Consider the following 16,462-nt stretch of genomic DNA (forward strand, 5'->3'; position numbering starts at 1 on the left):
GAATTACAAATTATGTCGATTGTGTATTATTTATTTATTTATTTATTTTTAAATCCCACCTTGTTGCAATTTCGTTAAAATTAAGTTCACTAATTAACTGCAACCAGCTGAGGTGCAGCTGTTGATTCCGGTTCAACATGGCGTCAGTCCTATAGCGCAGTCTTACCCGGCGTAATAAAACAGTGGCACCAAAACAGGCGGCACGGTGTCCGACTGGTTAGAGCGTCAGCCTCACAGTTCTGAGGACCAGGGTTCAAACCCTGGCCCCGCCAGTGTGGAGTTTGCATGTTCTCCCCGTGCCTGCGTGGGTTTTTTCCGGGCTCTCCGGTTTCCTCCCACATCCCAAAAACATGCATGCTAGGTTAATTGAAAACTCTAAATATCCCGTAGGTGTGCATGTGCCCTGCGATTGGCTGGCAACCAGTTCAGGGTGTACACTAGGGTGTACGCGACCCTAGTGAGGAGAAGCGGCTCAGAAAATGGATGGATGGATGGATGGATGGCACCAAAACAGAATGTCAGAACATTCCAAAGGAGAACCAAAAAAAAAGTCTGTGAGGCTCATACAGATAATTTTTTTTGCAATTGTGATTGCTAAGTTACTACCATGGAATTCTATTACTCTTTATTACCTCTGCAGGGCAAATGTTCTTTTTGTCGTTTGTCTATTGGATAAAACTTTGGAGTGGAGCATGAAACGAGGAAGTGCAAATTAAATCCGGGAGTTTGCTGAAGCATTGTAAACATTGCATGCCAGTTGTTTACACTAATGCTTGAATACTCATGTCAAACGTAAGCTGTATTCACCAGGTGAGAATCTATAAGGCTATAAAACATTTTGCTGATCATTGTTAGCCTTATTTAGCCTCAGTGGAGGTTTGTACTCCAAGGATAGCCTTTCTACTGCTTTTAATTGAATACCACAAATTCCACTTCATTATTATTTCATTGAGTTGTTAGAGGTAGAGGTTTTCTGTTGAAACCCAATAGGGTGAAAGGGACATTGATTACCAATCTGAAAATGTCGTTTTTGTTGTTGCTGTTGTTGTTGTACTTTTAATATGACAGATACAAAGGGACAATAGACTTCAAGTATTTAAGGAAAGGACAAAAAACTCCTACTCCAATAGAATGAACAGTAAAATAGGTTTTCTGTCTGAAACCATTGCAGATGGATGATCAACTGTTTTTATTTTTTTTATTTTTTTATTTTTTTGCATTTACAATGCATTTCCTATTCCAATGAATTCAAGTTTTATCTTATTTTACAATACTTAACCAAAATATTGCTTCAATAATTTATTCTAAAAAAAAATACATGAACGCACTTGTTTCTGTGTGTCCCTTTCGTCTGCAGATGCATAGCTCGAGTCCTTGCGTGCATCTTTCTTTGCCGTCACTGCACACACAGCTTTTGATCCTGAATGCCTCTATAATTAGAAGAATTTTTGCATTGCCATTTTGTGTTCAGCGTGCTGAGATTGTATACAGCGCAGCTCTTTTGATCATGTGCCTCCAAATAAGTGGATGCGCAGCTGTTAGAAAAAGCTAAAATGATCATAAATTAGATACTTAATTTCAAATATACTTTTTGCCACATGGCATTTTTTCTTCGATGAGCATTTTTGCTCGATGAAGATGGGCTTGAAAGAATGATGCACGTTTAATGTGAAACTCCTATTTTACCTTTTATCAGGTTCATAATGTGCGGCTATGTTAAATAACCTCGTTTATTTTGTTATCATGCACTCCATGTCCGTAAAATGCAGTACTTAGTTGGACATTAAAAAAGCCATCAAATTACAGGCACTGATAGCAAGAACAACAAAAATGTTTAATTAATATGTATTCCATTTAAAGTAATTGATAAGACATATCTGTGCGTTTCTGAAAAAGAACTGTTTTACAGTTGCATCTGTAAATTAACGTGCATAGGTGTATATCAGTTTACTGCATACTAGAATTGGAAGAAGGAAAGCTCTGCATTATGTACTACTGGCGTGGCCTCCTCAGTGAGGGCCACATTCATATGTTGAGAATGCATACCAAAGAATATGCAGATTGCCACCTCTAGTGTGACTTTGTGTCTAATTGATTCCCTTATCATAAAATACTATAGGAAGAAGGCCCACTTTTAAAATGAAGAAGAAACAAAAAGATGATCTGATTGAATACAAAATGAATTCCAAAATACCTGTCAGATTCCAGTTTCACTGTGTTACATTGAAAGTTATCTGAGCAGTCACAGTTGTGTTAGAAAAATTTAAATTCGTCATTGCTGTTCAAAAGAGAAAGCTGTCGATGGCGCGTTGCGTTGTGTGTTAGTAGTATGCTTAATATTTTATGCACTGCATATGTTTTGTACTTCTAGGCTAAATATGTCCTTGGATGTTGAGTTCCAGGGCTCCTATCCACAGCCACCTCCAGCCCTGAGTTGCATATCTCATACTGTAAAAAAGCCATCGCTTCCACCCCGAGCATTAAAGCATATGTACATTCATCCACTGTGTTCTGTCGGAAAGACAAATTGTGTCGCTGTATTATATGGACCCTGCTGGCTTTTGGAACATGCTCATGTAGTAAAGTAAACAAAAGGGCTGCTTGGCTGGTGGCTCCTGAGCTTGACATTAATATACGCACACAGGCTCTTACATGAGAATGGAGTGGACAAATCGATAGACGGCCCACCTGTTTGCTCAAACAGCACAATGAAAAATGAATCGGTTGATTTGTTTTTCCCCGAGGGTTCCATTGGGAGATCTTTTCATATAATATACTGTATTAACGTGTCATGCAGGTTCGAATAATTTTTACATAGATTGCAACTTGCAGCTCAGAAATGTACTTGCTTGCTCATACAGTATATTCTGTTTGTATATCATACGTGTAAGTGTAATGTGAGCTACTGTGAATGTATTTCAAAAGCCATGCATTATAAGTCGAGGTGGAATTACAATAAGTCTGTGTCTTTGACAGGTTATCAACATTCATCACAGTAGCACAAGACTGATTGTGTTTTTATGAGTTGGGTATTTTGCATTTGTAATATGTTGCTTGACAACTACGATGTTCTCCCCGTGCCTGTGTGGGTTTTTTCCGGGTACTCCGGTTTACTCCCACATCCCCAAAACATGCATGCTAGGTTAATTGAAGACTTTAAATTGCCCGTAGTTGTCAATGTGAGTGCAAATGTGCCCTGCGATTGGCTGGCGACCAGTTCAGGGTGTACCCCGCCGCTCGTCCGAAGATAGTTGGGATAGGCTCCAGCACGCCCGCGACCCTTGTGAGAATAAGCGGTACGGAAGATGAATGAATTAATGTATACCTTCAATTCAAACGCTAATCTCCCACGTCTTTGAAGTCACTTTATACATAAGTTTTATGTAGTATATTGTCAAGGGGAAAATCTTAACCCTTAATAGACAAGAGACAGGACGAGCACTTTGAGAATAATAAGAGATACAATTTAATAAAGACTTACCTGCAACTCGACAGAATAGACTAAGAAATGTCCATCTATTTCTCCTTAGGTGACTTTATACTGTATATAAATACACACAGAGACGGTTATCATCTTCCTCATGCAAGTGGCGGCCCCCAACCTCACACATGTTGCTGTGTCTCACGCAAAGTTATAATACACTGTCAGAGTGAAATAAATACGGTCTGGTTTCTTATCCTCACACTAAAACATAAATTATATGAGGTTGTAATTAAGTTGGAAAACATTTTATAAGCATATATAATATCCAAATTATTGTACATGTAGCAAAACAGGCTGTAGCTGCTGTAATATTCTTTGGTTTGATACCTTTTATCATCTTGTATAGTGCGATAGGACAGTCACAACTATGTTAACATCTTTACTTGGGGATAGGTGGAATGGTCCAATCCGTCCCAATTAATGGTACATGTGAACCCCGTCTTAGACTTCTTTTTTCCCCCCGTCAATAAATTCAATTCCACAGATTTGGTAGCATTCTAACCGACCAATCTAATCAATTCTAATCATCCCTACTCCTCAGTATAGTTGTAATAGCATGTAATCCTATTATTGTTGGTTAGCCTTTTATGTTATTCATGTAAAGTCATTTAACGTTGGTGTAACTGAATGTACAGTAGACTGTGACACTCAATTCTTTTTGAAAATTGAAGCCACTGCACTGGCCAGTTGGAAGCAAAGTGGGATACTTGCGTGGGATTGAAGTGAAAGAGTCATACTGCGTTTAAGACAAAAACATTTACCAACAAACAGCTCTGGTAGCAAAAGTTGCAAAGAATCTGAGACCTTGCCTCCCACACACTTATTTTTTATTGTCTTGTTCTCGTGCCTCAATACCTCGCTATCATGGGAAATGATGCCAAGCATGAGGAGCTTTTCATCCATTTCCTCTTAGATTGGAATGTAGAATGTGCCTTTGCACACACTTTGAGCTGAGGGAACGTGTGTGTGGTGGGTGAGGGGGGAGATGGCCAAATTTAGACCAAAGAATAACTCATAAAATGTGGACATCACGAACTGTTCCATGGAGTGAAGGAGAGAACTAGAGGTAAATAACTGTGCTCATTTTTTTATAGCTTTCAGTTTGCACCTTTTCTCACTGGCTCCATGGAAGTTGCAATTTGTTATGACTCTTGTAAAGATACATATTCTTCTTCTCGTTGCTGGAGTGTGTTGAATGCACTGATGAACGCAAGCAAACATGCCAAAATTGTGTCAGTTTGGTTAGACCACCTTTCTGTGCAGCTTCATATCAACAAGTCAAGTTGAACAGGACATTAGCATCAGATCTTGAAGACGCAGGGCGAAATGAAGCATGCAGTCACGCAAGTCAAGTGGAGTCCTTTTAGCAACATTTACTTTTAGGGCCTGTTATGAAAGTGTTTTGTAATTGAATACCCTATTTTCCAAAGTATGCTGTTAACAAGTGTGGGTCACAAAAGCCTATCTCTCTGGCCAAATGAAAACCCAAGGGGCCCCATTTAATTGTGTGATGTAGTTAATAAGATGTGACAGCTAAAGAATAGCTAGCGCTCCTTATTGCAGCATTCCCAGACAACACTTGCACTTAAGGCTGTAGTTAAAGCAACTGATGCAAATCATCAGAATTTGGTTATTCCCTTATTGTCCTCAGCCTCGTTTACGCAAACATGGTTTAAAATGAAATTTTACACTCATGTCTCATACTTTTTGCATGTTGTCAGCACAGCCACTTGCTGCACGGGAACTCTCAAAGTTTTCCTTTGATAGCCATGCCCTTAAATTAAGTCAACATCTAGGACCTTTTTGTTATTGGCAATTAAATTGGTTCAGTGACATGAAAGGCTTTTTCAAATTAAAGAGTCTGTAGACTATGATGATGGATAGGTCCAATTACTACCTTTAGAATCCTTTGCTGATTTTCATCATCACGTCATTATATGTCTGCTTGGAAATGAAAGCAATCAAATTCTTTTTGATAGCAAATGGAGGCTTGACGGGTGTTCTGTACACTTTCTATGATGGTTTTCACATTACAGCCACACTTTTTAAGCTTTGTTGTAGAACCAGAAACAGTGTTGCGGGTGATTTAAGGTAATTGGGAGCACTGATGAGAAGCGTTTTATTCTCTTAGATCTTACAGGAAAAGAGCACATTCCTACGGTCTTGCCTGTCTCTGTAAGCACTGTAGCCCTGAGGAACGGGACATGGTATTTCTTAAGCATCCTCCCCCAGTGGCAGAACACAAAAAGAAATGGCACACATTATAGGAGATTTATGGGAGTGATAAATACAGGGTGTATTTATCACTCCCATAAATCTTTTATACCCCTAAAAAAAAGAGCCTTTCATCAGCTTCCCAGCAGTGTGTAGTGTGTGCGAGGAGAGATTTATGAGAGGACAGTTAGTTCTCCTTGTCCACTCCTCAAGCGATGTATCCTCTGTCTCCCATCCCAGATGCAGATCTACCTTTACAATTCCGATGACTTTGACAGCCTCAGCGCAGCTATCAAGGAGAGACGCATCATTGCCGCCATGTCGGTCTTCTTTGAGGTAAAGTATCAACAAGAGCACAACACGCCTAACACAAAAAGCTTGTCTTCTTCTTGTAATAAACAACCACGTGCCGAGAGGAAAGAACGCAAAATATGTGTCCCAATTTTGGGACTGCATCCTTGGGAGGTTGCATTTGAGTGGCGCCTTCTTCTCTGTAACATAGTGTCATAAGGGTAATTGTTCCAATATGAAGCGTAGGCTAGGCACTCCCATTTAACAAGGGTTGACACAGCTTTAAGAGCTACCTCCGTAAATTGCATTGGTTGGATCCTCAGAAGGCTGCAGCCCATGAATTGGGGCACTGTGAAAATGCTGGATGTCCTCACGTGTCTTTACGGTATCGCATTGTTCTTTGTTAAATATCTTGGCGGTAACACTTTTTAGATGACGAAGCTCTCGCCTTCACTTCTACATGTCTGTTTCCCAACCTTTATTGAGACACGGCACCCATTTTTCATGAGAAAATATAACAGCACACTCCTAAAAAAAATTTGCATAAAAAGTATGAATAAAGAAATAATGACAGTCTCGTCTCAATTTACTCACAAGTTCACTTAGTGTTAAATCTGAACCTGATATACTCGCAGGGTGTTCTGGCTTACAACACTAGGGTTGTTGTATGAATGGCAAAAGGTGGATTCATTGGTTGGTTGTACCTTACCTTCTGCAATCTGATGGAAGATTACATTTTTCTCCTTGTCACTATATGTCACTTCAATAGATAGATGGGGGGAAAAAGATATTTTTAATAGTGAATAACAATTATTGGACAAATCAAATGAAATTTCCCGCAGCCCCGTGGATGGGAATGACTGGACACTTAAGCTTGTTCAGGGTTTACCATTCCAAACTGCACTTTGGTGAACTTAACTCAAGTCCTGATGTCCTATTTTTTTGGAATTGTGAGTAAACCAATACATGGAGTCAACTAAGCGACAAAAGAAAATTAGGTAAATAAAAAAAAAAAATGCTGCCCTGTGTTTCTGAAGAAAATTGTCATCCCAGCAATTTGTTGCTGACTCACTGAGATGCTATAAATTGTTCCCTGAAGTTCTGAGCACACCGGCTGTTGATATATAACAGGGGCCCTAATTTCTACTTACTGTAAAAACACCCCAGAGATTTATGTACCTTGGAAAAGCATTGACCAGGACTGACAGCTTCAGGGTCTATGGCGGTGTTTCACACTAATTTCTATTAGCAGTATTTGTGCAATTGATGGTAGGTGATCAATGTGCACTAACGTTACGCTTAATGGCACACAGACAAGGGGGGGGAGGGGGGGTGTTGGAATGGGGACACAGGTGTTTTGAACGTGGGTCTACTATCAGACAGTGATGGAACGTGTGTGTCGCCAGACCTAAATGCCTCTGTTGCGTCCTGACAGCCCTATTGCTTACTGCCATTAGCACCCCCGTACACAATGCGCTGAGTAGCATTTTACACAACGAGGGGTTTTAGTGTACATACACACACACACATAAATGCACATTGCCTCAGATTTACCATTTCTAATCAATGAAAGGAGTCTTCTTGAGCTCCCCAAAGGCCTATTAATGGCCTCTAAGGAGTGTGTATTATCCACATTCAGCATTCACTTTCACGTAATTATTCTCTTCAGACTGACCTGAATTAATGTTAAGCATGGGAAGATCGGTCCCTTCTTCCCGGCATTTTTTTTTTTTTTGGGTCTATTCTCATCGCCCTATGTAGGACATAGATAATGTTGCACAAAGTGCATCTGAGCACTTATGGCCAGATTTTGTGACCATAGAAAGAGTGCATCACGAAATTGAACGGTGTTTTTCCTCACGAGAGTTCCTGTTCCAACACACTAGTGGAATTACCAAAGTCACATTGGATATCAACAACCAAAGAAGCCCCATAAAACCCATAAAATCATCAGATGTCTGTCTCCAAGGATACATTGTTAAGCCCAAAAATATTCATACCCTTCAGTTAAAGTGAATTTTTAATGATGACACAAGAAAGTGGCATGAGACTGCAGATACTAGGGATCCTATAAAACTGTGATTCTCAACTGGTGTGTCAGGACCAAAAAGTGCATCGTGGACAGCTTTTAAAACAATTTAAGGGGTCCTTGGTTCGTGATAGTACTGACTTTCGACTTACTGTTTTTTATTTGATTGTTTTGTATTCATGGTTTTTCATACAAATACTGCATTTATTGTAATTGTGACTTTACTGCTGTGCAACTGTAGCTTAGTAACCGACTATGACGCTTTACAACCAATGTACAAATTTGTTGGGGGAGGACTCCATTGTAAACTGAGGATCACGTGGACAGTGAATTATTTAACGTGCATCCCAGGTCGGACTTTCCTTTTATTTCGAGAATAAGATTATTTTAATAGGCATTCGTCAGCAAGGTAATAAAATATGTATTCGTACATGGAACATATTAGGTAAAGGACTTTCCTAAAAATAAGAGATCAGTGCCAAGATACAAGTGATATCTTGTGCAATTGTGATGTGTAATTTTACTCTATTTATGTTCATATTGTTGTGTTATTATGTTAATCTACGGTTTCTTAATAAGGTACTCTGAAAGGCACTTTGAACATGTATGATATAATTGTTTCCAAAGGCTATTTTTGAACAAAAATTGTCATTGTTGTTCCAATTTTCTACCCAAATTAATCAATCAATCAATCAGATGGACTGATTGACTGACTGATTGATGGAATAGTTCCAAGTAATCAACTGGACTGAAGCTCATTACTTTTTATTGATATTTATTGATTTTGGGTAGAAAATTGCTAGTCGTCTTTGCCTTGAATATCCTCATTGATTAGTTTTCTCACATTTCATGGATTCAACTCATTCTTTTGGGTCTCACAATGAAAGTTGTATGATGTTTTGTAATGATATTGTCTAAGGGAAAAATATATTGTTTGAATATTTTTTTTGTGATTTTTAATAAATGTTGCCATGCTGTCTCTACCATCTGTTATTGTCCTGGTGTTGTTATCATTTATAATCTCCTGCGTCTGAACATTTCTTGCAGCTCGGGCAAAAAGATAACCCAGCTGTAGAACCCATCATCCAAGGCTTAAAAGGAGTAGTACATCATGGTAAGTAATTAAGACTTAAAAAAACAACAACACCACCATTATACTTCATATGCAACACTCATCCACCTCCAGAGAAAGAAAGACTGCTTCTCTTATTTTCAGCTGCTCAGATATTTGCCCTCATATTTAGAATTCCAAATTAGACCGTGAAAACAAGATTTGAGCAACGATTAACATCAAAAGGAGGCAAAAATCTTTGCAATACCGCCTCTGCCTTTGCTGCTGTGCCTTCCACCGATCGAGTCCTCCACGGAGCTTCACATGCAGAGGTGGAACTATTAATTACATATAGGCTTTAATTAATGAGCACTCAGCTCACTTGTACACGTTTATTTTTTCATAAACGGTGCCTCCTGCAAAGGCTGATATTCACAGTTAACGATTCATGGCTTGAGTTGCCTTGAATGGTACTATAAAGTACCCTTAAATTATTGCTTCTCTGTCAGCTTTGCTGTATGCATGAATTACGAAGACCACAAGCAGATGTGTTAGAATGACGTTCTTCACAGCAGCCAGGTGTGATTTGTTCGCATTGACACACATGACTTGTTTTACAACATGCCGCTGATTGTCTTTGTGTGGGTACAATTGTACACCAACAAGGACGCGTGTACACGGATGAGCACATGCCAAGTAATTGTTGCTAGAGTCAGTCTCTACTCAATATAATCTTGTACCCAACAATGGACTTTGAGTGCAGTTCTTTACACCTAAATAGACCTTTAGTTTTATTCTTAAAATAAACAAGTACACAGAAAACTAACACACACACGGGATAAAATAACTTTTATAAAAGCTTGAGCAAGTTCCAATGTTCCAATGAAATTTCAACACTTAAAACTCCATCTAAGTACCATATTTTCATGACCATAGGGCGCACCGTATTAAAAGGCGCAGTCTCAGTTACGGGGGCTATTTCTGTATTTAACACATACATAAGGCACACCGTATTATTGGGCGCAGGCATGGTAAAACATACACTAGCTTAAAACATACGGTAGCATGTATGCACGCTAAAACAATGTTTTTAAAAATGCAGCGGTAGCAAAACGGAGTTCGGTTGTACTTTATTGAAGTACGGTGGTCCCGTTCTTCTCTACAGTGTGGTTCACCGGGATGTCCAAAGTGAGCGGAAGTGAGCGGCACCTCGTCCATGATGTGGTTGGGCTCGATGCGTTTCTCGACATTCTTTTTACTGTAGTAGGAGCGGAAGATGGCCAACTTTTCCTTGTAATCCGCCGGAAGTTGCTGCGCCACGGTAGTCCTTGCCCGAACGAAACCACCAAGACGGACCTCCTTGAAAATGTTAGATTTTAATTTCTTCTGCAAGCGTTATTGCCTTCAGTCGAATGGTGACTGTAGAGGCGCTTCTCCCGGCTGTTCTTTGCTCATTAATCCATTGCTCGAGTTGGTCTTCCAACTCAGGCCACCTCGCCTTGTTTCTGCGGAAACTCAGCTTCGTCTTCTTGACTTGCCAAAGCTCGTTGTCCTGCTTCCTCCACTTGCGAACCATGGATTTGTTTATCTTGAATTCTCTCGCGGCTGCTCGATTCCCATGTTCCTCCGCATAACTGATAGCTTGCATCTTAAACTGTGCTTCGTAAGCGTGTCTCTTCGTAGGGGCCATTTTCGGGGGTCCTTAGCCAAACGGATGCACATACCGGAACTATATACCTACTGGGAGCGTGTCTTTAGCGTCCTCTGTCACGCGCAGCCTTCCCCCTTTACTTCCGCATGCTGTCCACAGTCACGTCCGCCTTTCCTCTATATAAGCAGCCTGTCGGCAGGAAATGCTCCCAGTCAGTCAAGTGGAGCGCTCATCAAAGTCACACAACAACATTTACAGATTTTGGAACTCGGTGCACACATAAGGCACGCCGCATTATAAGGCGCCCCGTCCATTTAGAGAATTTAAGACTTTTAAGTGCACCTTATGGTCGTGAAAATACGGTAATCACAGGGGATGAAAGTGCTGTGCGCCTGTGAATTTCCTTTCACAGATGGTTTTTGTTGTTGTTTTTGTTTTGTTTTTTCTTAGCAATTGTTCTTTTTAAAGATGATTGCAAAAATACTGCAACTCACTCTTGTGAAGTTGCTGCACCATTTCTTGGTAAGATGATTGGGACACTATAAATCCAGACAGAAACAACTGAGTACAACATCATAATGTGATATTTTTTATCTTCACTTATGTAATGGTCTTGGCAAAAAATATTCATTCGAAATTGATTAGTCTTTTATCTTTGTTTATGAAATGATTTGCAATACTGCATTTAAAGGTGGAGTTTGTTAAAACTGCGAGCAAGATTTTAATTTAGCCTCCCTTCACTAATCCCCCCTTCAAGTCTTTGACCACGGTTGCTGTGTTGGTAGTATGACTTGTTCTGAATGGAGTGTTACTATAAGAGTAAATGTTATCGGTTTGAAGTTTTATTTTTTGGAACTGTACAATCAATTAAAAATCAAAAAGAGGTGATAAACTTAACTGTCGAGCAGAAATGGTGCTAATTTCGCATCGCTTATAAATCCTCTCAGCCAAGGTCTCTTTTGCTCTTCTTCTGTTTGTTAGTTTTATAGTATGCCCAGTTTCTGGGGCTACTATTCCAATTTTCGACTTTGTGGGAACCGTTTGGAGATGGCCCCTTCTTCCTTTAACATGACTGTGCATCAGTGCACAAATCAAGGTTCATAAAGACATGGATTAAAGAGTTATATGTGGATTGGACATGACTGGCCTGCACAATCCTGATCCCAACCCAATAGAACACATGAATTAGAGCGGAGACTGAGAACCAGGCCTTCTCATCCAACATCAGTGTGTAACTTCATAAATGCGCTTCTGGAAACAAATGTCATAAATTCCCATAAACGCACTCCTAAACCTTGTGGAGTTTAAAATAATATAACTGCAAAGGGTAGAGCGATGTCAGATTAAACCCTACGGATTAAGAATCGGCTGTCACTTAGAGGTCCCATATTTTGCCAAACCAACCTTTTCTAGTATTTGGGATGTTATATTGGCTCAATGTTTTTTCTCCTATCAAATGCAACCCACCGCACCCCAAACTACTGTTAAGATAAGGTCACAATCAAATAGATGTGACATAAACACACTCCTTATATGGTTTCAGAGGTTAGGACAAACCCACTGGCATAGCCCCACACATTGTATTTGCGCGAGATAAAGGGATCTCTCCATGTGTCACAAAGCGATTCTTGTTTGTTTGGTTTGCCTAGCCTGGTTCTGATCAGATAGAGCCCATCTAGAAATAATTCGTATCTCTCCTAATCCCCGTGTCCACAGTTGTTCCATGGTGCAGAACAGGCTAGCACCCAGCCTCAGATCAGTGCCAGATCGTACAATTTTACCTGACTGAGCTCCCTTTGCTCATCTCCCTCAGCCATCTGAGCACACAGCTCTCTGGTGATGGAGCTGCTTTCAAATGAGGGCGAATGAGATGAAATCAGCTGAAAATAAGCATACATTTAACTCAAGACATGCATGGTATTAAAGATAAGGTGTTTTGGCTGGTAAACAACTTTGTGCTCTTCTTGTGTTGTACCCAGAAAAGGAGACCAACCTCAGGTCATTCATCCTGAGGGACCTGCTGCCATCATCTGTGGATAGCTATTACCGATACACTGGCTCTCTGACCATGCCGCCCTGCAGCAAGGTGGTGGAGTGGATCATCTTCTCCAGGCCTGTATATCTGTCCCATTCACAGGTTCGTTTAGCGCACAAACTTGCATGCCCAGACAGATTATTCTCTATGCACGGTCAGATCCCATTTGCACAATGCCAGTGGATGCCGTTGAAGGCACATGCAGCACTTCCTCTTATCTTTCAGCCTCTTTGTATGTCCCTCTTGCAAGTCTTTTGCATTGGAAACCAACACTTTTACTGTTGCAATCCTTGGGGGACAACCATCCGGGCCCCCCAGAAAACAAAAACCCCAACAAAAAGTTTGTAATGTGTTTTTAAATGGGGAAAAATAGCATTCTACACTCTTGTACTTTAGAAAATCATACACTAATAACATAATTAAACACACGGAAAGAATTGAACAGATTTTTGCAACATAATTTCATGCTTTAATTCAATGGTTCTCTTTCTGGTGTGTGCACCATGGCCACCCAGGGGCGGTATAATACAGATTTAGACAGAATATAGTTAGATGTTAAGGTGTAATGTAAAGAACACTGTATCAACTAAGATGCAGTAATATTAGTCGTTTTTCTCAGAGGATAACGAATAAGCCTGTGACTGTCGTTATATTGTCTGTCTACATGTGTTGCTACACATTCCAATATGCGTTGGCTAAAGGCTTAGACCTACCACAATGCTCTGTTCGTTAGCCATGGTCTTATGCTTGGTTTATTGCCAGTAAGCTAGCAGGAATTTCAAAAGGCAAAATTATGTGGTAATACACGATGTGTCATTCTCATTGTTTTATGTTTAGTTTTACATTAAACTTCAATAGGGAGTGGCAATGAACCACTTGAAGGAATCACTTGCCTTTTTTTTTTCTTTTCTTTTTTTTTTTTTTAAATCGTCCACTCTCTGCCAAACTGCTGCTCGTTGTGAAGTTCGCTGCCGACATCTTTTACTCATATCAAGTTTTCACTTGCAACTCAATACAAATAATCGGCAAAGCAGTGACTCGTATAACCATGCTGTGATTAACTATTTAGGTATTGTTTTTCCTTAACCTACTCCAAGCTGCTTTTGTCTTTTGTTTATTTTGTGAGGTAACACGTTCCAAATCATGTGTGTGCACTTTTTACTGATCCCCTGTGCGAGCATTTTGCTATAATTCCTGTGTTAGCCAGCCTAATATCCTCTCGAGTCCTTTGTACTGTAAAAATGTGCGGAGCTCAGTGGAATTTTGTTCTCCAGCAGCAGGAATATTGACCACGGCAACACACACGGTCTTTTCTGAACCTGAAATTCACCTCTACAAGCATGCGTCAGGCACATTGATTCCACACCAATTGTGTGGTGTAGTTATTATTCCATGTGGTCACAGATCAGTCATGGCAATCAATGGCCGCAGAGTTACCCTATTGAGTAGTTACAACTCCATAGATGGTCATGATAATTATTGAGGCATGTGCCGAGGGTGTGAATGTTTCTGGCTAATATTGTGCTCTATTCAGAATTGGAATCAGAATCATCTTTATTTGCCAAGTATGTCCAAAAAACACACAAGGAATAGTCAAATACACTGGAGTGTGACTATACAGTGGGAGGAAAAAGTATGTATACCCTTTGGAATTTCATACATTTCTGTTTAAATTGGTCATAAAATGTGGTCTGATCTTCTTCTTGTGAGCCAACCTGGAGGCCTATCAATGAGACAAGATAGTAGGTGTTGCTTAAAGCTGCTCTGGTCACTAGAAAACACACACCATTTTAGAATTGTCTCTTGTCAAGAAGCATTGCCTGATCAATAGAGCTTTCAAAACACATATGTTTAAGAATTGTTGACTTGTATAAAGCTGGAAAAGGTTACCAAAGTATCGCTAAAAGTGTTCATGTTCATCTGTCCACGGTTAGACAAATTGTCTCTCAAAGGAGAAAGTTAAACACTGTTGCTTCTCTTCCAAGGAGTGGCTGTCTTGTAAAGATGACTGCAAGAGCACAGCACAGAATGCTCAGTGATGTAGAAAAAGAACCCTAGAGGGTCAAGACTTACAGAAATCCTTGGCACATGCCAACATCTCTGCTGACAAATCTACCTTATGTAAAACATTAAACAAGAATGAGGTTCATGGGAGAACACCAGGGAGGAAGCTGTTGCTGTCTAAAAAAATAATAATAATTGCTGCATGGTTGAAGTTTGCTAAAGAGGATTTGGATGTTCCACAGCACAAATGGCAAAATATTCTATGGGAAGATGAAACTTAAGTTGAATTGTTTATGAGGACTTCACAACTTTATGTGTGGAGGAAAAATGGCACAGCACACCAACATCAAAATCTTATCCCAACTGTGAAGCATGGTGGTGGGGAGCATCATGTGAGCGTGCATTCCTACCTTGGAGCCTGGACAACTTGCTATATCAATGGAATTATGAATTCAAGTTTGTGAAAATATTTTGCAGAAGAACTAGAGGCCGGATCTGTAGAGGTGTGTGGATCCTTCAGATGCTTGGGCATGTGTTGGCTAGCCAGGCCACAGTATTGTCATCAACTGCTGTCAAACCACGTGCCCACTTGGAAGACAATAAAAGGGGCAAGATTTTATGATGGGGTCAGCTGTTTGTTCCTCTGCGCCACACTCACAGACTGCTGTAGGAGCCATACCCCATTTCTGCATTCTTGAGCGGAATAAACTGTTGAGGGTGAGTTTTGCAACAGGATAATGATGCAAAACACAGAAGCAAATCAACAACAGATTAGGTTCAGAAGAAGAATGTGTGAACTATTCACACCAGACATCCCAGGAATCTTGCTGAAATGCAACAGTTTTGTCAAGAGGAATGGTCCAAAAATCATCCCGAATGTTGTGCACGTCTGATCTGCAATTACAGGAAACATTTGGTTGAGGTTTTTGCTGCCAAAGGAGGTTCAACCAGTTCTTAAATCCAAGGGTTCGCTTACTTTTTCCTCCCTGTCCTGTGTCCCTTGTTTGTGTGGTATTAGTTTAAGCAGAGTCGAATTTATTGATTGAGGTGAATATCAGACCACATTTTATGACCAATTTATGCAGAAAATTTAAGACGTTCTAAAGGGCTCACACACTTTTTCCTCCCACTGTAATTGCATGGTCAGGGATGCTCCTCAGGCACACAGGAAAAAAAATACTCTTATTCCCCCCTCCCTTCCCATGCAGCTGGAGGCCTTCTACTCCATATTTACAACTGAGCAACAGGACCATGTCAAGTCTGTGGAATATCTGAGGAACAACTTCCGTCCCCTGCAGGACCTTGATAATAGGAAAGTGTTCAAGTCTGCAGTGACGGATGCCTGGCAGAAAGACTTGACTGACATTCATGGGAGCAGCCATAGCACTGAGGCGTCTCGAGGTGAGCTACTATCTCCACCAGCATCAGCCGTATCTATGCTAGTGTCATTAGCTATTAGGGCTGCACAATTAATCAAATTTTTATTGTGTTTGTGATTCTGGCTGCCACTATTAAATGAGCCTGATCATCTGCGATTTTTTATTTTCTATTTTTTTTTTTTTTTTTTTATACAACTGTCGAGTTCTTTGGTGTTTGGGACCATACAGGATTGACCAATGGTCAAGCAGAACAATGGCGACGAACCGTCCTTGACAATTCACTTAATTGACGAGGGGGATTTTCAAATGAAAAGTTTGTGCTTG

The 16,462-nt window shown here is 40.2% G+C and overlaps 1 protein-coding gene across 3 annotated transcripts in view; it reads left to right on the top strand.

Moving 5' to 3' along the window:
• Positions 1-16,462, top strand: part of ca16b (carbonic anhydrase XVI b) — a 110,862-nt gene that overhangs the window by 63,414 nt on the left and 30,986 nt on the right. For all 3 annotated transcript variants that reach the window (XM_061784951.1, XM_061784952.1, XM_061784953.1), the window contains 4 exons: positions 5,939-6,034; positions 9,066-9,132; positions 12,700-12,857; positions 15,968-16,160. In XM_061784951.1, the coding sequence (XP_061640935.1) occupies positions 5,939-6,034; positions 9,066-9,132; positions 12,700-12,857; positions 15,968-16,160 (514 nt within the window). The remainder of the gene's footprint in view (positions 1-5,938; positions 6,035-9,065; positions 9,133-12,699; positions 12,858-15,967; positions 16,161-16,462) is intronic.

Source organism: Phyllopteryx taeniolatus, chromosome 9 (assembly GCF_024500385.1).
Source record: "Phyllopteryx taeniolatus isolate TA_2022b chromosome 9, UOR_Ptae_1.2, whole genome shotgun sequence".
NCBI lineage: Eukaryota > Metazoa > Chordata > Actinopteri > Syngnathiformes > Syngnathidae > Phyllopteryx > Phyllopteryx taeniolatus.